Raw genomic sequence first — 24676 nt, 5'->3', positions numbered from 1 at the left:
TTACTGGGCTGTTAAATTTGTTTCAGCCTTAACATGCAAAAATGACAACAAAAAACAGTTTCTGAAATTTTCATCTTCTAGAAGATGTGCCACATGTAAATATAATCACTTATTATTGTTATTTTTACAGTTGTTTAAAAGTTAAATTATTTCTTCAATTTTGTAGTTACATCTTTTACTATTCCATTTTGTTTTCTTTCCACGAAGTTCAGTTCTGTGGTATGCCATACATTAACAACTGCATAAAAATTAAATATGCAAATGACTATGTGTTGACTAATAAATTGAAGTTGTATTCATAATTAGTTTGATTCAGACTCTAGTATGAACAGTCTAATTTCTGCTTCCTAAGTTATACCACAATAAATATTTAATGGCACTGCCTTGATGGCTAAGTTGATAACAGTCACATTAATAAATCCTGAGGTTTGCAGTGCAATCTTCATTCATTATAAGATTTTTTCTGTTGTTTACCCTCTTTTAAGGTCACAGGAAGTCAATGGCAATCACATCCACTACGACTGTTCTTAGTGAAGCACTCTGATGTTCAAAGGAACACCCAGGGTTATATTGCCTATTACGCCTTTTCAACAGTGTCTTAATATACCTAAAAATCAAATTTGTCCCAATCAGCTATCAGATTTGGAGACAGTGTGTGAAATCTCTTTCTCTACATAACATCTCTAAAATCCAGATGTTCACCTTAAAGAGATTGTGTGATATGGAAAATTCAGAGTTGAAATGCACCAAACCAATTTTTCGCTATTTTAACTAGAACCTACCACCGAATTGTAAAAACATGTCACTTTAGTAGTATTTAACCAAATATATAGTTAAATTTCATTTGCCATAAGCCATAAAGCCTCTTTGCCTCAGAAATAAAGTCAGTTATTACCAGAGGTACACTGAACCAAGTCCACAATAGTGTTGTTTTAGAACATTTCCATATTTATAGTGTGTCTTTTTGGTTCGAGTATTTTGTAGAAACTCTTTTGTGTCTTAATAGTTCGATGTAGTCGGAAAAGACCAAAAAATTACAGCAGCCTCTTGAATTGGCAAACATTTACAGAGGATGCACAAAACATCAATCATGTTGGACTCATTTCAGACTTGTACCCTGGAGAAAATCGAAATGTCAAAAGGACTGTAGCTGTATTAAACTGAATTCAAAAAGGCCCTTGCCCAAAAACATGCAGAGTTGAAGTTTCTGGAATGTGGTCATTCATTCGTGCTTAAAGATGCTGATTTCAGTATATCGAAAGAATAAGTAAAAAGAAACAATATATTTATATGCCAGAGGATTGGATGAAAATAGTGAATTCGAAAAAGAAGAATAAACCTAAAATCACCGATGTTTTAATGGTCATAAATAAATTTATAAACACCAAAACTTAAAGAATTTCCATAAATATCAGGAAAGTGTTCACAAAATCATCCTGTCAATTAGATGAATACAACACAGCTCAAATTTGAAAAAGATTCATATAGGATATAGCATGAGGATTTATCTTATTTCTCCAAAGACCAATGGCATGGATGAGAAATCGATATGAAATCACTTCTACCATCAACCTTCCAATACATCGTGTGAAGTAAGCTCCAGTAATGTAATTGTGCAGAATGAGGATGATGGTGACATTGTTTATGTCCAGAATGTTATAAAAATTTTAACTATCCAATTATGACAAATGTAACAATATTATGTACCTCTATGAAAACATGATGTTTAAAAGGTCTGTATATTAATATAATAAGAAACTTTTTTTCTTATTTTGCGGTCTGCAGCCAATTTCAAAATACATCTTAAGTCAAATACTTTTCTAAAATTTTCAGAGGGAAAGTCAACAAAATGTATCTTTCTAAGCAGAAACAGTAATGAGTCAGTAAATTTATTGTCAAATAATAGTCCATTTAAACACTTATTAAACATGTCTCAGTCTTAAGAATGATTTAACCCTCATGGTCAATTAATTCAACTGATTAGACTTCAGCCACTTCCACTTTAAACCCTCCACGTATAGGCCAACTGAGCTGCCCGTCACGTCGTGTTACGTCACATCACATCAAAACAATCCACAGTCCATTTCAAATTGCAGGATTCACACAGTCCACCAATGGAAAATCCTGTCATGTAGAGATCTCAGGCATAAGCTAACCTATTTTCGCCATGCTCACTCATGTTATAGTAGTAGATTTCCTTGCTTTTGTATCTTCTTATTTTATTACTGTGCTTTGTTTTCGTGGTAAACTGCAAGTGTTCCATAGCGAGTTGGATTTTTTTTTCCACTGAGTGTTCTTCCACGATTGGGATCACATATTAGATGTTGGTGAAGCAGTTATCATTAAATAATATTTTAAGTGGAAAAGTCAGCTCCAATGAACAAGATAGGTACACTTGTTTGCAAAGTTATTAGTTATGTTAGTAAAAACATGTATATGGTAAACAGAATCTATTTATTCCATTACAGATACTGTTTGATGTGTTTGTATGTATGTTTTAGCTGTTTTAAAATATTCACATTTTAAAGCACTTTGTTACATGAAACTGATGAAGAACATACGTTATGTAGTTTACTTTAACCGTTAATAAACTTTATCGTTGTCAGTTCCTCAATTCCAGCACTATGCTCCGAGATATTTTTTTTTATATATATACGAATTGCAGTTCATAGCCTCACCTTCCCCATTTGGCAAGGGCTAGCCCCGGTTTCACACAAGCAACAAAAGTGTAGCCACACCTAGTGGGACACTGCAATTGCATGTGTGAACTCCTCGTTTTTGGTGGTGCAAATTCAGAGAGGCAATTTTTGTCATGGCACAAAAAGTTCAACTTGGTTGTACTTTGTTGCGCCACTTTCCTTCCAGCACTGCTCCCTGGTGGCAGTGTTTCGATATACGAGCATTCTGTCACTGTTATAGTGTAGTAATTGCTGCTGTACTCCATTCGATTTCAGTGTGTTTTCATTTTATTACTGAAAAAAGTGAAAACAGAGGTCGGCAGACACACTTCTGCAGCTTATGGAACTTCTACGACAGCACCTACGTTTGATTTTCTACAGCAGTGTGTGTGTGTGTGTGTCTGTGTGTGTGTGTGGGGAGGGGGGCGGGGCATATTTGCAAACCAATGACATATACCAGAATCTTAAAAGATTTTTAGACGAATACATAAGTAAACTTCATGTATGTAACCAAAACAGAGAGTCGTATAAATTTTGCGAGTTGTGAGACAAAGCATTGTATAAATTGTGGATTATATGCAGGAAATAGCTTCCAAATGTGTTGTGAAAACTGTTACATCAAAAATTAGTTATTCAGAATGCTTGTATCAACGAATACAGTAACATTCTAAATCCTTGAAAGATTGGCATGTCTGCAGATGATATTTACACGCCAGCTATTGGTTAGTTTGCCACTGCAGACAGCATTTTAGTCTTCGACTGTTATTTCTTTTAAAAATTGTGTTTATCCCTGTACGAAACTTATTTTCGGATACAGCGTTTGAGTTTCGGCTTCCTTTTATTTAACTATTGTCACAGCTCTAATGCTATAACCTGCACTATAACTTTCACACATTATTTCATTTGACGCTGTATCAAAAACTGTGCAATTACGTAGAATTTGTGGTGTCTTGTGTGAACGGTAGCTCACAATGCCAGTACAGAAAACCACAAGTTGTAGCACCACCTGTGTCAACTCAGCTTAAGCGAATTGAGCTGATGTGACACAGAGTGGGAATACACTCTGACGTGACGGTGCCGTGACGTAACGTGACGTCCAGTTTGGATAGGCCTTATGTCTTTGATTTAGTGCAATGATCACGGATTAAGCGTCGTGAAGGGAAATTTTGAGATACCTGCAACATTTCATGTTCCGCTTGTGGCAACATTGCGAGAATGAAAACAAATATGGAGGATACATAACAGATTTGCGTACAGCGCAAAATTGTTTTGATATTGTTACGTGCATTATTGTGTGAACGTCAGAAGCATGTCAGTGATACTTAACAGCAGGCATCTGCCTGTCGTGAAACTCGTTCCCTGCATACAGAGAACTTTTTCGCATGCTGCTTCGTCCAGTAGTTTGTTTACTGAAACATTTTTTCCAAGTGTCCAGTGTTTGCAAGCAAGAACATTCAAGTCCAACCTCAAAATAAAATGGGTTCGCCCGCCGAAGATTCCCTGCATAGACCCAGTAAAGAGCGGCGACCTGGAGCCCGCTGCTGAAGTGGACACAAATCGGCTGCCTCCCGAATTTGAAAAAGTTGAAGCAAGTAAAGAGTAAGTCCTAATGTGAACATCTTATATCTGAGATATGTCTCTAACTATTAACTGAGCGTATACTATCCCAACCGTAAACATGTGATTGTAGTGTCGAGTCGTTTTTGATATTGTGGGCGTTTCTGTAGGATACCGGTAAGGTTATGTGAGAAACTCCAATCACTTTCCACGCAGCTCGTACCTTACAATCAACAGCTCTGTAGGGCCTCATACTTCATACAGTGACGACAAAAGAACTTTACTTTTTCACCCAGCCTATATCTTACAGTTAACAGCTCTGTCTTTCCTCACAATTCATACAGTGACGGAAAAAGAACTTCACTATAGCGTAGTCGTTTCCAGAGGAGAAAAACATTTTACTGCTAGGGAAAACTATAGATCTTAGCAGCAACGCCATTTAGATTACGATAAATTTAAATAGGCCTAGGTTTCAGGTAATCTATGGTTCAAATGGCTCTGAGCACTATGGGACTTAACATCTGTGGTCATTAGTCCCCTAGAACTTAGAACTAGTTAAACCTAACTAACCTAAGGACATCACACACATCCATGCCAGGATTCCAACTTGCGACCGTAGCAGCCGCGCGGTTCTGGGCTGAAGGCCTAGATCAGGTAATATGTAATTATTTAAAGAAACAAAACACAGGAAAGATTTCAACACTCCAACAAGAAGACATTAAATTTATTCATAATGGGGCTTCGTATTTCATTTTGAATAAATAGGCCTATTATCTATCTATCTGCGTTCAGGGGGCAGATGCATAAAAAGACTTTGTTGGTATTTTTCACTTATGAGCCACATTCTGATGAAAAAAAATTGGAATGCCTCAAAGGTATTGGTATTGGGTCAGGGTGTCATCATAGGTTTCTCTAAATTCAGTTTATTTATTCATCCAAGGATGATCTCACAATGATATAGAATTTGTCACTTGGTAACACAACACAAATCAGTTGGCCAAAATATACAAGCTACATACAGAACATGCTTTATGAGGATAGGACTGGTAGCCTATGGGAGGGAGATTCCATAGTGACTCGTGCTACATATTGAAATCAGTGTTTTATTATGTTGACTTGTTATTAGTCTATAAGCCCATATTTTCTTTTGTAGATCATCATTGTAAACTGTGTTATTTAAGCAAAGGTCTTGAAGTGTTATTTAAGGAGGAAAGAGCATTAAAATTAAATAACAAGAATTTAATTTGTGTTGTGACACATGTTACAAATTTGGGACATCCTATTCCTGATGTGCATTTTAGGTCAAAAGTGTCCTCAAACTATTAGGTGTGTGGATCTGGTTTTTATCAGAGAACATGCATATTAGGTTGGCATTCAAATGACAGAGTTGCAAATTTCTAAAAATATTTATGCCATGTGAAATATTTTAATATATTGACATGACTCAATGTTACGTGACTCATGTCACTTGCGACTTCTTGTTGGGAAAACTTTTTTCCTGCAAGCAGAGAAACGAAAATATGACATTAATTGCCAAATAAGATATGCTTAACATTAATATTTCACTTTTCAAACACTACAAAAAATTATAAGAGCATGACATTTTGGAAAATGAACTGTAAATTCAATTAAAAGTCAGAGAACTGAAAGTATTGTCTTACATTGAGAGTATCAAGTGGATTAATTTTCTTTATAATTTCATCACATTTTACAGGCCATTTCCAATAGTGACCAGCTCACTCCAGTGCACTGATTAAGCAAGAATTTCCAAAAACTGTGTGTACTTCTCCAGCATTGAATTTACTGTCATATTCTACTTTGTACCAGTCTCCAACTTTCACACTTTCTATAGTATGATGATCTGCAGCAGCAAAATTATTTGGAGACAGGAGATACATTTGTATTGCTCCTTTCTTGTAGTGAAAGGAGTGAATGCTTATTATGTACGATGCTGAAGAAAATATTTGAACAAGATTAAGTTCCACATTGATTCCTTGAATTTCATCAATAGACACATGAAAAGCCTGTGTAGTTGTGGTACTTGCAGCTACCTGACCGAAAGTTGATACATCAGCTACTAAGAATTTTCACTTTTTTTCTGCATTCCCCACTAGCCGTTCCACAACTGCACCAATTTGAACAATTACACCCCATTCGGTCGACATCCACATACGGTGCAGCTTCATTACCATTACCATCACCATCACAAATACCAGTTGTACCACACTCTGTGCCACGAACAGTGGGCCCTCTGGGCCTCCAGAATACATCCACCCCTTGGTAGTAGGGGGGAAATCTCCTTCCATTGCCCTCAAAGCACCTATTTTGGGAGCAAGGCCTCCCCAAATGCAGGGGGACATTGGTCCCCTCCCACCAGCCAGAGAAGCAACAGCCTCCTCCGGCTCCTCTCATGCAGAAGGGGTCCCTTGGAACCCTCTCTCCCAAGGTCTCCACTAATGCCATAGCTGACACTCACCAGTGGCTAAAGGAGCCAAAAACTGCTGGACAAAGCACTTCAGTCTTCCTCCGTGCCTGAAGCTACTTTGGAGAAGTCCTCCCAGCAAGCCCCTAAAGAGAAATGAGAGGGCAAGCAAACAAGGATGTCTACTAAGAAGAAGGACCCTCCAGTGGCCCCAACATCACCACTCCATGCCAATTCTGCACCTGTGGATGAGGTGGAAATCTCAGCGTCCCCTGAGGACCTCAATCTCACAGACGCCTCATCCCCAATAGGAATGGATAAAAATACTCAGTCAGTGGGCAGCAGGTGACCCTGAGGTGTAACCGGCCTCCTTGCATGCTTCATGCCTTCCCAGCCCCAGATAACGTCATCCTCCAGTGGAATTGCTGCGGTTTTTTTCCACCACATGGCTGAGCTACAGCAACTGTTAAGATTTACACCTGCTTTCTGCATTGCCCTCCAGGAAACCTGATTCTCGGCAATGCGGACCCCTGTCCTTCGCGGCTGTAGGGGATATTAAAAAAACCGTTGCGACTATAATAGAGTGTCAGGTGAAGTTTGTGTCTATGTCCTGAACTCAGTATGCAGTGAACCTGTGCCTCTTCTAACCCTCTTGAAGCTGTGGCTGTCAGGATATGGACGACACAGGAAATAACTGTCTGCAATGCATATTTTCTTCCAGATGGTGCAGTACCTCTGAATGTGTTGGCCGCACTGATTCAACTCCCTAAACCTTTCCGACTTTTGGGAGATTTTAACGCCCATAACCCCTTGTGTGGTGGCTCTGTGCTTACTGGCCCACATAGAAATGTGAAAACTTTTTTGTCTCAACTCGACCTCTGCCTCTTAAATACTGGGGCATGCACACATTTCACTGTGGCTCATGGCACTTACTCGGCCATTGATTTATCCCTCTGCAGCCCAGGACTTCTCACTTCTCCACTGGAGAGCCAACAATGACTTGTGTGGTAGTGACCACTTTCCCATCTTCCTGTCACTCCCCCAGTGCCACCTACCCCAAATGGTACCATTGATGTGGTAGTTCAGCAGGTCACTAGAACGATCATTTCTGCAGTGGAAAGACAATCCCTTGTTCTTTAGGGTGCCCTGGCGAGAGTCAGTGGCCTAGTTGTCGCCGGAAGTCATTGAGACCATTAAAGAGCTCTACAGTGACTTAAGCAGCACCCTTCCGTAGAGCACCTAATAGCTTTTAAATGGCTCTGTGCCGCGTTCGCCAGCTTATAAAAAGATGGAAACAGGAGTGTTGGGAGAGGTACGTATCGACTATCGGGTGCCATATGTCTCCTTCCCAAGTCTGAATAAAGATCAGACATGTTTGTGAGTGCAGACCTTGACAGGTGTTACTGGCATTACCATCAGTGACATGTTATCTACCGACACAAACGCAGTTGCTAAGCACTACGCTCAAGCCTCCGCGTCAGAGAATTATCCCCCAGCATTTCGCACCCTCAAACAGTGGATGGAAAAGAAAGCCCTCTCGTTCACTTAATGTAACAATGAACCCTACATTTTCAGAGTGGGAGCTCTTCAGCGTCCTTCAACATTGCCTGACACAGCTCCTGGGCTAGATCGGATCCACAGTCAGATGATCAAACATCTCTCATCCAACTACAAGTGACATCTCCTCATCATCTTCAACCGGATCTGGTGTGATTGCCTCTTTCCATCGCAATGGCGGGAGAGCACTATCATTCCAGTGCTCAAACCCAGTAAAAACCCACTTGATGTGGAGAGCTATTGGCCCATCAGCCTCACCAACGTTCTTTGTAAGCTGTTAGAACGTTTTGGGTCCTGGAGTCACTTGGCTTATTGGCTCCATGCCAGGGCTGTTTCTGCCAGGGTCACTCTACCATTGATAACCTAGTTTTCCTTGTCTGCCATCCGAACAGCCTTTCCCAGTTGCCAACACTTGGTTGCCATTATTTTGATTTACGAAAAGCTTACAACACTATCTGGCGACATCATATCCTTGTCACATTATATGGTTGGGGTCTCTGGGCCCGCTCCCAATTTTTATCCAAATATCGTATTGCTCCATACTTTCCATGTCGAAGTTGGAGCCTCCTATAGTTCCCCCCATATCCAGGAGAATGGGGTACCGCAGGGCTCTGTATTGAGTGTATCTCTATTTGTAATGGCCATTAACGGTCTAGCAGCAGCTGTCGGGCCATCGATCTCACCTTCTCTGTATGCAGACGACTTCTGCATTTCGTACTGCTCCTCCAGTACTGTTGTAGTCAAGCGGCACCTACAGGGAGCCATCCACAAGGTGCAGTCATGGGCTCTAACCCAAGCCTTCCAGTTTTTAGGACTGGTTTTTGATGCCCGGTTGATGTGGCTCCCTCATCTTCATCAGCTGAAGTGGAAGTGCTGGCAGCACATCAATGCCCTCCACAGCCTGAGCAACACCAACTGGGGTGAAGATCACTCTACACTGCTGCAGCTCTACAGAGCCCTTGTTCAATCCTGCTTGACTACGGGAGTCTGGTTTATGGTTTGGTACTGCACTCAGTGTTGCGCGTTTACTCGACCCAGTGCACTGCTGTGACATTCGACTGGCAACAGGAGCTTTTAGGACGAGTCCGGTGACCGGCGTCCTGGTGGAGGCTAGAGTCCCTCCATTGAAGGTTAGGCATGCACAACTGCTTGCCAGTTACGTTGCACACATTAATAGTTCTCCTGAGCATACGAATTACTGTCTCCTTTTCCCATCCACAGTGCTTAATCTCCCACATCGGAGGCCCATGTCGGGGTGTACGATTGCGGTTCGTGTCCAATCTCTTCTGTCTGAAGTGGAGTCGTAGCCTTTACCATCTATACTCGAGGTCCATTCACGTACACCTAGGCGGAAGCTTCGCCTGGACCTTTCACATGATCCTAAGGACTCACATAACGCCGCAGCTCTCCGTTGTCACTTCCTCTTGATTCTTGACATGTACCGGGACCATGAAGTGGTTTACACTGATGGCTCGATGGCTGATGGTCACATTGGCTTCGCATATGTTCATGGAGGACATATTGAACAGCATTCTTTGCCAGATAGCTGCAGTGTTTTCACTACAAAGCTGGCAGCCATTTCTTGTGTTCTTGAGTGCATCCGCTCATGCCCTGGCGAGTAGTTTCTTCTCTGTACGGACTCCTTTAGCAACCTACAAGCTGTCGACCAGTGCTACCCCTGCCATCCTTTGATAGCGACCATACAGGGGTCCATCTATGCCCTGGAATGGTCTGGTCGTTCCTTGGTGTTTGTGTGGACCTCAGGCCACGTCAGAATCCCAGGAAATGAACCTGCCAACAGACTACACAGAAACCATTTCTGGAGGTCGGCATCCCTGTAACTGACCTGCAATCATTATTACACTACAAGGTTTTTGGCTTTGGGAGACAGAATGGCATAATCTCAGTACGCACAACAAACTGTGTGCCCTTAAGGAGACTACAGATGTGTGACAGAACTCCATGCGAGCCTCTCACAGAGACTCTGTGGTTCTCTTTCAGCTCCACATTGGCCATACATGGTTAACACATAGCTACCTCCTCCACTGTGAGGACCCACCTCAGTATCACTGTGACTCACATATGACTGTCGTCCACATCTTGCTGGACTGCCCACTTTTAGCCACTCTGCGGCGGACTTTCAATCCTCCCAGCACCCTACCTTCGGTGTTGGGCAACAATGCCTCAACAGCGGATTACGTTTTATTCATGAGTTTTTTATCACACCATCTCTGAGGTCACCACCCTCCCTCCATTTTCACTCTGTCGCACTTTATTTGCATTTGTTTTTTTCTTGGTGGTCATTCATCTTTTCCCTACATGTATTGATCGTGCCTTGTCTTTTTGGGGTTGACATTTTAATGTGTTGCAGAGTGTCTGGCTCGTCCTCTTACATTAATGTGATCAGCCAGCCCACACCATCTGCTCTATGGTTTTAATACCAACTTCTACTTTTCCTTGTGGTGTATGTTCATTTGTTTTCTTTTTAGGTGTGGTGTTGGGTGTTATTGTACCTTGTGTCAGGAAAAAGGAACTGATGACCCTATAGTTTGGCCGCTTTGTACCACAAACCAACCAAGCAACCTTACTAAATGATCTTGTGATGAAAAATCCCATTCTTCATCGGATTTACTCTCTCTCTCTCTCTCTCTCTCTCTCTCTCTCTCTCTCTCTCTCTCTCTCTCTCTTTCTTCTCTTATTTCCACCTGATGATAGTCCTGGACTGATGGGCAGTGCTCAGTAATCAGTCAAACATGTGCTTTATAAGCCACTTCTTTCACGGATGAAATTACTTTTCCTCAAATGTTTTCCAGTAAATCTCAGTCTGGGATTTCCTTTTGTTACATCTAGTTTATGCAATCAGTCGACTTGAGATTGCAAGAGGGAGTAACTCCTCAGTATTTTAAGTTTGTTATTGTTTCCAGTTTTTTATTGGCAATGGCATAAACAACTAGTAGTGCCTATTTATGGACAATATGTGACATTTATTATTGTTAGGGTTAACTGCCAGTCCGTGCATCCATCATCACTCCTCCACAGCTCTTTCTGCATTTCCTGCAACTGTCCTTTAGAATAACCTCAGCGAGATTTTGGTGTTATCCACTAGATCACCTTTTCACTTCTGTTTTGAGTTGTATCAGCTGGGAATTACTGGATCCAGTCACAAATCTGTTCCAGCACTCAGTAATGTCCTATTTTGTACATTAAATATCAGTGTTAAAAAGATCCAATATGTCAATAATATGATATATTATTCTGAACATTGTTTAAATTCTATTTATTGAATTGTTTTGTCCAGTTCATGTTTTTGGTGCAGTGTGAGAAGGAATGTTGGGTATACATCTGCAGATTTTGTGAGATTGGCCAATTTTTCTGCCCCATATTTTCATAAAGTTCTGGTAGTTCATGTAACCAGGAGTCAATAATAGGCCTATAATGTATCTAATTACATTATACTTTCAATAAAAAGAATATGATTTTCAATAAACATCTGAAAGCTGTGGGACACCAACTACTGAAAGACTAACCAACATTTACCACCCGACACTATCGAGGTGGATAAGACTTATAAGTCAATTTAAATATAAAAAAGTATTTTATTCCATTAAAAGTTGTGAGGCCGAAAATGTAGGAGGATAAGAGTGGAGAAACTTCAGGATAAGGAAATCAGGCACAAGTACATAGCAGCGATCTCAGAAAGATACCAGTTAGTTGAATGTAGTCAATTACAGTCATTGGAAAAGGAATGGACAAGGTACAGGAACACAGTACTAGAAGTGGCTAAAGAATGTCTTGGAACAGTAGTGTGTAAAAGTAGGATGAAGCAAACAGATTGGTGGAATGACACAGTCAAGGCAGCCTGTAAAAGGAAAGAGAAGGCGTATCAAAAATGGCTACGTACTAGAACTCAGGTAGACAGAGAAAGTTATGTTGAAGAAAGAAACAAAGCCAAACAGACAATTGCAGCATCCAAGAAGAAATCTTGGTAAGACTTTGGAAACAGGTTGGAGACTATGGGTCAAGCTGCAGGAAAACCATTCTGGAGTGTAATTAGCCGTCTTCAAAAGGGAGGTAAGAAGGAAATGACAAGTGTTTTTGACAGGTCAGGAAAACTGCTGGTGAATCCTGTGGATTCCTTGGGCAGATGGAGGGAATATTTTGAAGAGTTGCTCAATGTAGGTGAAAATACGATCAGTAATGATTCAGATTTCAAGGTAGAATGGGATAGGAATGATGATGGAAATAGGAAGTGGAGAAAATGGTCAATAGATTGCAGTGCAATAAAGCAGCTGGGGTGGATGAAATTAAGTCAGAACTTTTCAAATACAGTGGAATGTCAGGTCTTAAATGGCTACACAGGATAATTGAAATGGCCTGGGAGTCGGGACAGGTTCCATCAGACTGGACAAAAGCAGTAATCACGCCAATCTTTAAATATGGAAACAGAAAAAATTGTAACTACTACAGCAGTATCTCTTTAATCAGCATTGTGGATAAAGGGAAGTACGAGTATTAGTTGAGGACCAATTGGATGAAAATCAGTGTGGGTTTAGGCCTCTTAGAGGTCGTCAGGGCCAGATCTTTAGCTTACAGCAAATAATGGAGAAGTGTTATGAGTGGAACAGGGCTTTGTATCTATGTTTTATAGGTCTAGAAAAGGCATATGACTGGGTTTCCAGGAGGAAGTTATTGTCTGTTCTACGAGATAATAGAATAGGAGGCAAACTTTTGCAAGCAATTAAAGGTCTTTACATTGATAGTCAGGCAGCAGTTAGAGTTGACAGTAAATTGAGTTCATGGTTCAGAGTAGTTTCAGGGGTAAGACAAGGCTGCAACCTGTCTCCACTGTTGTTCATATTATTTATGGATTGTATGTTGAAAACAATAGACCGGCTGGATGAGATTAAGAAATGTGAACATAAAATAAGCAGTCTTGCATATGCGGATGACTTAGTTGTGATGGCAGATTCAATTGAAAGTTTGCAAAGTAATATTTCAGAGCTAGATCAGAAATGTAAGGACAATGGTATAAAGATTGGCATCTGCGAAACGAAAGTAATGTCAGTGGGAAAGAAATATAAACGGATTGAGTGCCAAATAGGAGGAACAAAGTTAGAACAGGTGGACAGTTTCAAGTACTTTGGATGCATATTCTCACAGGATGGCGACATAGTGAAGGAACTGGAAGCGAGGTGTAGCAAAGCTAATGCAGTGAGCGCTCAGCTACGATCTACTCTCTTCTGCAAGAAGGAAGTCAGTACCAAGACTAAGTTATCTGTGCACCGTTCAATCTTTCGACCAACTTTGTTGTATGGGGGCGAAAGCTAGGTGGATTCAGGTTACGTTATCAACAAGGTTGAGATTACGGATATGAAAGTAGCTAGGATGATTGCAGGTACTAGTCAGTGGGAACAATGGCAGGAGGGTGTCCACAATGAGGAAATCAAAGAAAAACTGGGAATGTACTCTATAGATGTAGCAGTCAGGGCGAATAGGCTTAGATGATGGGGTCATGTTACACGCATGGGAGAAGCAAGATTACCCAAGAGACTCATGGGTTCAGCAGTAGAGGGTAGGAGAAGTCGGGGTAGACCAAGGAGAAGGTACCTGGATTCGGTTAAGAATGATTTTGAAGTAATAGGTTTAACATCAGAAGAGGCAGCAATGTTAGCACTGAATAGGGGATCATGGAGGAATTTTATAAGGGGGCTATGCTCCAGACTGAATGCTGAAAGGCATAATCAGTCTTAAATGATGATGATGATAAAAGTTGTAGGATGTTAGCCTACATATTGAGTTCTAATTGCTCTATTTTGTTATAGTAAGAATCAGAGACTGTTAACTTCTTACTTTGTCATTGATAACAATATTGGAAACTCTTGGATGGAAAAATACATAAAATAAGTGGACCAATGTATGACACATAGAAACATGTAACAGAAAACAGTATTCACACTAACTGTTGAGCTCTTGCTCCTTCTCCAGTAAAACTACACACACACACACACACACACACACACACACACACACACACACACACACACAAATGCACAACCCTGTGGCCACAGTGGGACTGTTTAATGATACTTGATTATTGAGAACAGGAAGGTGGGGAGAGGGAGAGGATAGGGAAGGATGCACAAGGCAAAGGGGAGCAGTGCGACAGTGTGAGGCATAGCTTTCAACTACAGCAGCTGCACAATATGAGGAAAGACGTACAGCGGGTAGAGCATGTAAGCAATAGCAAGGGTGGGGGAGGGGAGGAAGGTAGTGATGGAAACGGAACAGGAGAGAGAGAGAGAGAGAGAGAGAGAGAGAGAGAGAGAGAGAGAGAGAGTTCTCACCTTATTAGTTCAGAGAAAGCTGTAAGCAATTACCGAAATGACAAGCAAAGTGAAGCAGCTATTGAAGACATTAGTGTTGGGTGCACAGCATATTCAGCAACTGTATGGTCAAGTTTGCAGTATGTCACAGTTTGGTGAGTGTCAATCATGCACGTAGATAGTTTGTTACTTATCATGCCCACATAGAATGCTGTATGGCTGTTTCACATATGTCCCTGGCTTTTACAGAGTAGGAGATGTCTGTGATTGGGCTGCGGTAGGGGGGTGATGGATGGATTGACCACATGGAAATGACGTATAAAGTGCAGGATTGGAGTTGGGGTGGACAAGGATATTCTGTTAAGTTGGGAGGGTGGCAGAACATTGCTTTGGGTGATATGGGTAAGATTTTGGGTGGGATATCCCTCATCTCAGGACATGATGAGAGGACGTCAAAGCCCACTTTAAGGATATGGTTGAGCCCTTCTAGGCCAAGGTAGTATCGCGTTATCAGAGGAGTGCTGTCCAGTGGCTGCTTGACAGGTTTACTGGTCCCGGGGGAAAAGATGGCATGGGAGACCAGTATATCGGTGAGGTGGATAGCTGGAATAAAGGCAACAGTATATCCAGCTCACCCATATACTGGTCTCCCATGCCATCTTTTCCTCCAGGACCAGTAAACCTGTCAAGCAGCCACTGACGAGCAGCATATGGTGTATTTTGACAACTCCTTCTTTCCGTTACAGATGCAGTGTCCATGAGTAGTGCAGCTGTAAGGAAGAGACTTTTTGACATGGAATAGGTGACAGCTGTGAGTGTTGAGGTTCTGTTGATGATTTGTGCACTTGATACACTCAGATGCATTTACGGAACCACCTGAGAGGTAGAAATCGACATATAGGAAGGTGGCTTATTGAGTTGAAAAGGACCAGGCGAAGTGGATTTGGGAGTAGGCATTGAGGTTACAGAGAAAAGAGCAAAGGCTATATCCGCCAAGAGTCCATTTTGTGAAAATGTCATCAGTGAATCCGAACCAGACTATAAGTTTTAGGTGTTGACTGGATACAAAGTATTCCACCAGATGGCCCTTAAATAAGTTGACGTAACATGGTGCCATGCAAGTTCACATGGCAGCACCTCAGGTTTGTTTGTAGATTTTGCCTTTGAAAGTGAAATAATTTTGCGTCGCAATGTGACTGGCTAGAAGGATTAGGAAAGAGGTGATGGGTTTAGTATCAGAAGAACAATGGGAAAGACAGATAGCAGGGCCATGGGCATGGGGAGCACATCCAGTGCTCTTGCAGTAGCCCTTGCCTAAAACTCTGATAACCAGTTTCCCACTGTCTAATCTTACTGCCATCTCCCCTGCAGCTTCCTCCTCTCTCCCCCCCTCATAAAGTGGTCGTATTCTCTCTCTCTCTCTCTCTCTCTCTCTCTCTCTCTCTCTCTCTCTCTCTCCTACCTCTCTCTCTCTCTCTCTCTCTCCCCCTCCCTACCCCTCCCTCTCTCTCTCTCTCTCTCACTCTCTCTCTCTCTCTCTCTCTCTCTCTCTCTCTCTCCTACCCCTCCGTCTCTCTCTCTCTCTCTCTCTCTCTCTGCTCTCTCTTCTCTCTCTCTCTCACACACGCGAGACAGATATTATGTTTTACAACAGTTGAGTCATATGTCGAAAGATCTAGCTCACATTATCCCACTGCCACCTCCTTGCCTCATGTGTCTTTCTCTACCTGCTCTCGACCTTAATCTGCCCAGGTAACTGTTCTCAATAATTGAATATCAATAATGAGAGTTTCTGCGATCACAGGAGTATGCGTTTGTGTGTGTGTGTGGGGGGGGGGGGGGGGGGGAGGGGTACTTTTACTAGAGAAAGAGCAAGAGCTCAAAAGCTAGTGTGAATACAGTTTTGTGTTACATTTTTCTATGTGCCACACATCATCCCTTATTTTGCATACTTTCTTTGTCTTTTACTGTGGAAATCAGCATTATATGTTGTTATTACTGCATAAAAGCTTCTCTTTGTTGCACAGGTAGTTTTTTCAGTATGACACTTTATTACATCTACTGCACTTCTGTTTAACATAGCTGAAAAATTTACTTTTAAAAACATAGTTTTACTTGTTGTGCAAATCATCTGAGAACATGCTTTATTGACTATTTTACTGGTTATCAATTTGTGTGTGTGTGTGTGTGTGTGTGTGTGTGTGTGTGTGTGTGTGTGTGTGTGTGTGTGTGTGTGTGTGAGAGGAGAGAGAGAGAGAGAGAGAGAGAGAGAGAGAGAGATTCCATTTTAATTATTTACTGTCTCATTAAATATTTCTCTTGTTCCAGTATCAGTGATCTTGCAAAAAGAATTCTCTCGCTCGACTTCAGACATGCAAATGTTACTGCAAAAGTAGCAAGAGATGAAATGGTGGACTCTGTGAAAGTGCATAACCTGGACAAAACTTCAGATGAAGCTGTTAGTAAGTAAGGATGAAATTTGATATTTTGATAGGAATCACCTGTGACAAACTTCATTGCTTTCATTTGCTCTGGTAATTAAAACACCCTCTTTTAAAGATAATAAATGTCAATAGGAGAAACATTTATTCCCAAAACCAAGAAGGCACTGAACACTGGACAAACATGTATTTAAAAAAGCTTTGTTTTTGGACAAAGCAGGGAATGCAAATGTATAGTTATCATATCATTATCTAACACTACACTGCCATTACCTAAGTACAATTAAAAGTCTTTGTTACATAAACTGTTATTGATGTACTTGCATTTCTTCAGCAAGATGATCGGTTATATAAATGCAAAGTTGTATGGAACAAGAAACAACAGTGCAGAAAACTAGTTCTTAAATCATTGTTATAATGAGTAGAAAGATTTTTTAATACTCATCCTGTTTTATCAAAGTTTCATGTCAAAGATCTTAATTGTAAGTGAAGATACTTCTTCACATTTTCAAGGCATCATAGTTTATTTCCACTTCACACAAGGCAAACAATCAAATTCATGCCTCAGCTTTATGCATTTTGCTAAAGAGATTCTTCCATACATATATACGATAAACACTGTCTTCAATCTGACAAGATTAGATTACATTTCAGATACCTTTTCAATTAACAATCTCAACTTTCAATAAAAATTACGTACATGATGCACACGTTATTCACTGTGGCCGGTCCAAACATACTACTCATCTCTTAAACAAGGACTTTTCTACAAGTTTCAAACAAGGAGCGCTAAAAAGAATTGAAACAAAGGCTGCCCTAGTTTTGGCACATAGCACAATGCTACCTACATTACAGCGTGGAGTTCTAGATTGTTCCAGAACCAGTACTTAATCAAAATAATTTTGGTAAATATTTTTCTGCATACATGCAGTTGCAAACAGAATACAACCATTGAGATAAGCAAATATTATGAAAATAAAATAATTATATATTATTGAACATAAATTTTTGATACAGCTTTTGTAAAATTTATGAAGTGTGTCACATTGCTAAAATAAAAAATATCTTGTACTTCATTCTATGTGACTGGTTTTCATGAAAGATTATAACAGTTCTTAATTCAGTGGAAAAGAAAATGTTACTAGAAAATGTTGTAACCAAATATTGCATAGTGTGCAATATATGTCAATTACAGTCAAGTGAAACAAGTGGAATTTATAGGTTGATTAAATTCCTTAAAATCAAAGACAGATATGGAGTTTCTAGAAAACACAGGAAAGAATGAAATTTAAATACGTGTTCCCATACAGTACATTGATTTCATAGGCTCCCATTTTTTGCAGTTTTAGATAAAACATAACTGAAAAAAGAGTGGAATCGCAATTTTCATCAATCAGGATAGGTATCATAATCGACTGTTGATAAAGGCCCCTGTAATACAGAATCATTATAAGTAGTATATTCAAACTCATATTTGTGAATAATGTTCAATAATTTGGAACCCCCACCAATGTTGAATTAATTGGAAATGGAATGAAGATTTGAGGAAAGTGTCACAGAAATCAACTAGTTGCTGTGAGAGGTCCTAGAAGAATGTCATTACAAGGAAGCTTACTCTCAATATTTTCAGTGCCCATGTCCCAAAATAAATAACCATATTACTTTCATCAACGTACTTGTTGCATATTCATCACAATAATAAAATTTATACAGTGGTGGGGGTCGGCGGATTTTGACCTGTGCACCGTTCACAAAAGGAATAGGAAGAGGGTGGATGGAATGAATCTAACCTCTGCTACACATCATATAGTAAATTGAAAGTTAAAAAATCTAGAAAGAGATGTGCAGAGTCCCACCAGGTACCTCAAAGCTTCTGTTATGTCTGTGTCCTTGGAAATGTCTGTTATGACAGTTGGCTTGGCTCCCATTCACTTGATTCTGGTCCTGACTGTGGACACCATTTTACAAGATATGAACTACACTTAAATAATTCTGTGAAAAGAAGGTGCTCATAGCATAATGGTTTGCTTGCCACATAGTTCCGGTGTGAAAGAAGATGCTGTTGGGTGATGAGGTGATTAGGCTTTGACATTAATGTTAGGCTCTGCCGAAATATAAAAAATTGAGACATACATAAATACACAAGAAATGTAAAAACACAAATCTACATTCTTCTTTTAAGCTTTTAAGGATCATCAGTATCAGCACCCATTGCTTTGCCGCTAAATGAAAAGTTTTCCTAAGGACATTTTATTACACATAATAAAGCTCTTCTTCTTTAAGATATTGAAACATAATCCAAGTAGGGAAGGACCCTGTATGGTTAATACTGTATATGGTATTGGTCTCTCAGGGATGGGGGACAGAAATTGTATAAACACTTCAATTCATGTAAGTGAGAGGTTAAAGATATTACTGACATTAATGAGATATCAAAAATGTTCCATGATTATTTACTGTGGGAAGATTGTTTATTATCTGTTGTGGGAAAACTGAATCAAAATTTCTTGCGCAACACCGTTTTATAGATTGCTCACAAAATAAAAATAGTAGATACATTTACAGGGCACTAGCAGCAAGGAAATTAGGGGATTATTAAATCTCAGATGTGGAATGGAAGGATTCATACAGTACTGAAAAAATTCCAAATTGTATAGTGCAGTTGACATTACAAAGTATTAAGATACTTACACAACACTTTTGCTCATGAAAGAATTTTACCACAACAATATTAACTGGGTGTAAAGTTATGCAAAATACTAATGAATATCATTGTACTCGTATTTTAGAAATTTTCCAAGACAATATATAGGAGAACAATCATGTATTGCTCTGTGCATAACAATTTCAACAGCTTCACAGTTTGATTTTAGGATTCGTTCATCTATATTACTAAATGACTATCCCAGGCACAGTACCCAGGCCCATTGATGGCCTGCAAATGGCCAAACTTTATTCATCCCATATTTGAGAATGAAATCATGTAGTGACTTTAGCAAACTATCTTTCCATGCATTGTTGATATTCCTACCTGGAGTTTCCATTGTTTGAAAAACAAGTGTTTGCTTGAAATAGAATGCAGTGAAACTTCAACATCAGCCATGATGTTTTAATTTATTACTTCTTTACTACTTAATGTTTTCACAGTACTCTTTGGAGACAATATCTACACATTTTGTTGAATGTTCCTGCAACAATATATCATGATACAACAAACAGTTCAGGAGATATGACGTCATAAGCATTTAGGTGCGTGAAAAACTAGCTTCTGCTTCAAATGGCATGAATTACAACTCCTACATCAGACATGACACTTCAATTTATTATTTCTTTACTAGATGCCATAAACATTGATATGTGTGAAACACTGGCTTGTAAATATTAGAGGCCATTGATGCATTTATTGAAGAGTTTACATAACTAATCATTTGTAACATGATTGTTGTTAGTATTTGTGAACATTTAGAATATTTAACTGTTTGAAATGGGTAAAGATGAAACATGCTTAACATGAAGTTTGTAACATATTAACTCGTTTGTAAAGTAATCATATGTGTGAAGCTCTTTCATGCAAACTTCAGTTCTTTAAAGAATTAGGAGTTTCCTAGTAAACATGTAAATGAGAACATTGTGGAATTATAAATAATATGTTCAGTTCATTTATCTTATGTGATCAGTAGGAAGCAGAAAGCTGGCTTCCAGTGTTACATACCATTAACAAACTAAAATGTGGCTAAGGTATTGTAATGTGAATAACGGAAGGAATAATGATACCAACTGATTGAATGCTCAGTGAGCACACAGGCAAGACTGAAAACGGTGAGGTCATTAGAGACAGAACATAACATTGGTTGGGGAAGGAAAATTGGCAATGTCCATTTCAAAAAAACCATCCCAACATTTGCCTTAGGCAGTTCAGGGAACCCTTTGGATGGCCATTCAGAGATTTGAACTGGTGCCCTTCCAAATGCGAGTCCAATGTCCTAATCATGTGCCACCTCCAGAGGGCTCGCATCTCTTTTGTGAGTACCTGCTTGGCCACCAGGGCCCCCAGCCTTTACAGCTCTACTTCCCTTTGCATGCTGCAAATCTGTCTTTTTGTGTCCTTTGGGTGGTTTTCTGTATACCGATTGTACTTGGATCTGGTCTGTGACTTTGGACATTTGTTTTCTTCCCTTCCAGCATTCTACAACTTTTCGTTCTTAACTATATGGTCCCCTTGTTGGGTTTGACTACTCCTTTTCCAAATTTACAGAAGGATGGGTAGTGCGGGGAAGGTCACCCTGGGTGGCATATATTCCAGCTCTTGTGCCTTCTTTCCCTGCACCCTTCTTTTCTTGCAAAGAGGCTATGCCCAAAACCCAATACAGTAGCCATTCCATAGTGGGAGGTTCATCAAGAACCTGCACACTTGTAGGCGGCACCAGACTGCTCAGGATCACTCTGTTGATGCCTGAACTGGAAACTCCCCACTCAAGCCAAGGAGTATGTGCCATCATAGCTCAAGCACAAGGACTCTGGGCAGTGGTTTGCTGGCCAGATAACTGTCACTGTAGCTGGGTGGCATCCATGGGGAGAGGCCCCCACTGGGAGTGGGTGACACCATGGTGGAAGATTTGCACATGAAGAAAATTAAACTTTCTTCTGCTTGGAGCCACAAAGCCCCAGCAGTCTCTTTAAATGGGAAAGATTATTATATTGCAGAGAGATACGATTCCATGACGTTTCCTCCCATAGCTACGTCATGGGAAGAGGGACAAGCCAGATGTCTGGGAGAAAAATACTTCACCCAGTACTTGGTCTGATGTGAATACATTTATTGCAATGGAGCTGTTATTTTTTGTCAAAACATTGACGATAAATTTTGGAAAGTTGGGTCTTTAAGGAAAATGCAACATTGTTCATTATTAACTAAAACTTCATCTGCTGCCCAATCTACAGCTCTTCAGTCACGTGGTTGTCTAGGTAATATACCTGTGACCGTTGCCCCACACAACACTTTGAACATTGTTTGAGGAATCTCCTTCACAGAGACCTTACACTCCAAGCAGATGAGAAGCCCAGTACTAACCTCCAGCGATGCGGCGTACATTTTATCAGATGTGCAAAAACGGTTCCAAGGATAACCGTATGGATACAGGCATCAGTATTTTAGCATTTGAAGAGAATTTTCTCCTGGAGAAGATTAAGGTCATGTAGATTTGTGATGTGAAACTGTATGTCTCACTACCTATGTGGTTTAAATAAAATAGAAAGAAACTTCCACATGGGAAAAATATATTAAAAACAAAGATTCCAAGAGGGTAGGGGAGGTGGTTTGGCTCCTACCCTTGCAACCGCCCCCGGTGTAAAACCTGTCCTATGCACCCTCCCACCACCACCTACTCCAGTCCTGTAACCCGGAAGGTGTACACGATCAAAGGGAGGGCCACATGTGAAAGCACCCACGTGATTTACCAACTGACCTGCCTGCACTGTGACACTTTCTATGTGGGAATGACCAGCAACAAACTGTCCATTCGCATGAATGGACACAGGCAGACAGTGTTTGTTGGTAATGAGGATCACCCTGTGGCTAAACATGCCTTGATGCACGGCCAGCACATCTTGGCACAGTGTTACACCGTCCGAGTTATCTGGACACTTCCCACCAACACCAACCTATCCGAACTCCAGAGATGGGAACTCGCCCTTCAGTATATCCTCTCTTCTCGATATCCGCCAGGCCTCAACCTCCGCTAATTTCAAGTTGCCGCCGCTCATACCTCACCTGTCTTTCAACAACTTCTTTGCCTCTGTACTTCCTCCTCGACTGACATCTCTGCCCTTACTCTTTGCCTTTAAATATGTCTGCTTGTGTCTGTGTATGTGCGGATGGATATGTGTGTGTGTGTGCGAGTGTACACCTGTCCTTTTTTTCCCCTAAGGGAAGTCTTTCCGCTCCCGGGATTGGAATGACTCCTTACCCTCTCCCTTAAAACCCACATCCTTTCATTTTTCCCTCTCCTTCCCTCTTTCCTGACGAAGCAACTGCCAGTTGCGAAAGCTCGTAATTCTGTGTGTGTGTGTTTGTGTGTTTTGTTCATGTGCCTGTCTGCCGGCGCTTTCCCGCTTGGAAAGTCTTGGAATCTTTGTTTTTAATATACCTATGTGGTTTGTCGGATATTAACACTTTGGGAATATGTCATCCTGTGGACGATCACTCTATGAAGGTAATCTCTGTGAACATCCACCATTGTGTGTCAGCTACACAGAACATCATCCTCCGCATTTACCAGTTGCCCATTTTTCAAGAAAGAACAGAAGATCTAGGAGTACAGATCCAGTGATCTTGTCGTGTAGTGAGGTACCTCAACCTTTCCCAAAACAGATCTCCCATAATCCTCCTCAGCCATGGTTCCCACTGCATCTCCTTCAAGAACCACTTCCTACACCCAGTCAGAGAAGCATTCTCTGTATTTGGCATCTACCAGTGACAGAGCGCCTTTCAGGAATCCTCTTCCTAGCAACTCTCACATTTGAGGCATGATGCCAAACAGTGGTGTGGCCGAAGGAGCCAGAGCCTGTGTGTCCCGGAGCTGTTTGTGAGTCATCTGTCCCTGTGCTCAATGGGGATGATCATTCACTGGAATTGTAATGGGTACTACTGTCACCAGCTAGAAATGCTCCACCTTATTTTCTCTTTTCTGCGACTTGCATTACTCACCAAGAAATACAGTTCATGGGTGACCATTCTCCAATGCTCCGTGGTTATCATGTATTCTGCTGGAACTGTGCTGGTCCTTAGAGGGCATCTGGAGGAGTCTGTACTTTGGTTCATACAGGTGTTGTCATTGTTGAATGGATTCCCTTTGAACCTCGTTGCAGGGAATGGTGGTATTGGTGCAAAGAGCCTCAGCTATTATCATTTGCAACATTTACCTACCTGTAAGCAGGACACTTACATATGATGAATAGACCATACTAATCCAACAACCAGTCCCCCCCCCCCCCTTTCCCTTTATCCTCCTTGGTGACTTAAGTGCATCCCTCGCATTTAAGTCCCATAGTGCGTAGAGCCATTTGAGCATTCCCCACCTTCTGTGGAGGAGTGCCTCTTCATCTGGGAGCTCCTTAATGATGGTTCTCCTATGCACTTCAGTGCCACCCATGGCACCTTTTCAGTTCTCAATCTACAAATCTCTTCCTGTAATCTTGGTAGATTCACTACATTTGTCACTTCACGACAGCCCTTGTGACAGTGACCACTTTCCAGTGATCCTGTTGCTCCGTTGCCACATGCAGACAGAGTGACTGCCATGTTGTAGACTTCACAGAGCCAATTGGCCTTTGTATACTCTGCTGTCAGATTGTATTGATGAGACTGTGCCAGGTGTCTCAAAAACAATTATCCACGCCACTGGAACTGCTATTCCCATTTCCACAGGACGCCCTCCGACAAACCTTGAAACAGTTCGAACGACATCATTTGCAGACCAACCTTATCATTTTAATCGACTTCGTGCTAAGGCATACATCCTCTCTGAGGATGTATGCCTCTTCTTCAAGGGTATGGGTCAAGCTCTGTGGGTTTATAGGCTGCCAACATTCCACAGTTGTTCTGGGTCTTGTCCTGCTGGGTGGTCTTGGTACCGATTCATCAGTTCTTGTTGAATGTCTTGCAACCCCCTTTGCGACAGCTTCGGCATCCTCTTCCTA

General features: G+C 40.9%; 1 protein-coding gene across 1 annotated transcript in view; it reads left to right on the top strand.

The window, feature by feature from the left end:
• The first annotated feature begins 3782 nt into the window (after positions 1-3782).
• The window catches only part of LOC126284146 (28S ribosomal protein S15, mitochondrial), a 35524-nt gene continuing 14630 nt past the window's right edge, over positions 3783-24676 (top strand). The window contains exons 1-2 of the mRNA XM_049982864.1: positions 3783-4277; positions 16866-16999. Coding sequence (XP_049838821.1) covers positions 3988-4277; positions 16866-16999 — 424 coding nt within the window. The 5' untranslated portion in view covers positions 3783-3987. The remainder of the gene's footprint in view (positions 4278-16865; positions 17000-24676) is intronic.

This window comes from Schistocerca gregaria, chromosome 8, assembly GCF_023897955.1.
Source record: "Schistocerca gregaria isolate iqSchGreg1 chromosome 8, iqSchGreg1.2, whole genome shotgun sequence".
Taxonomy (NCBI): Eukaryota; Metazoa; Arthropoda; class Insecta; order Orthoptera; family Acrididae; genus Schistocerca; species Schistocerca gregaria.
Note: the sequence above shows the minus strand (reverse complement) of the source record. Positions and strands in the feature narration are given on the sequence as shown.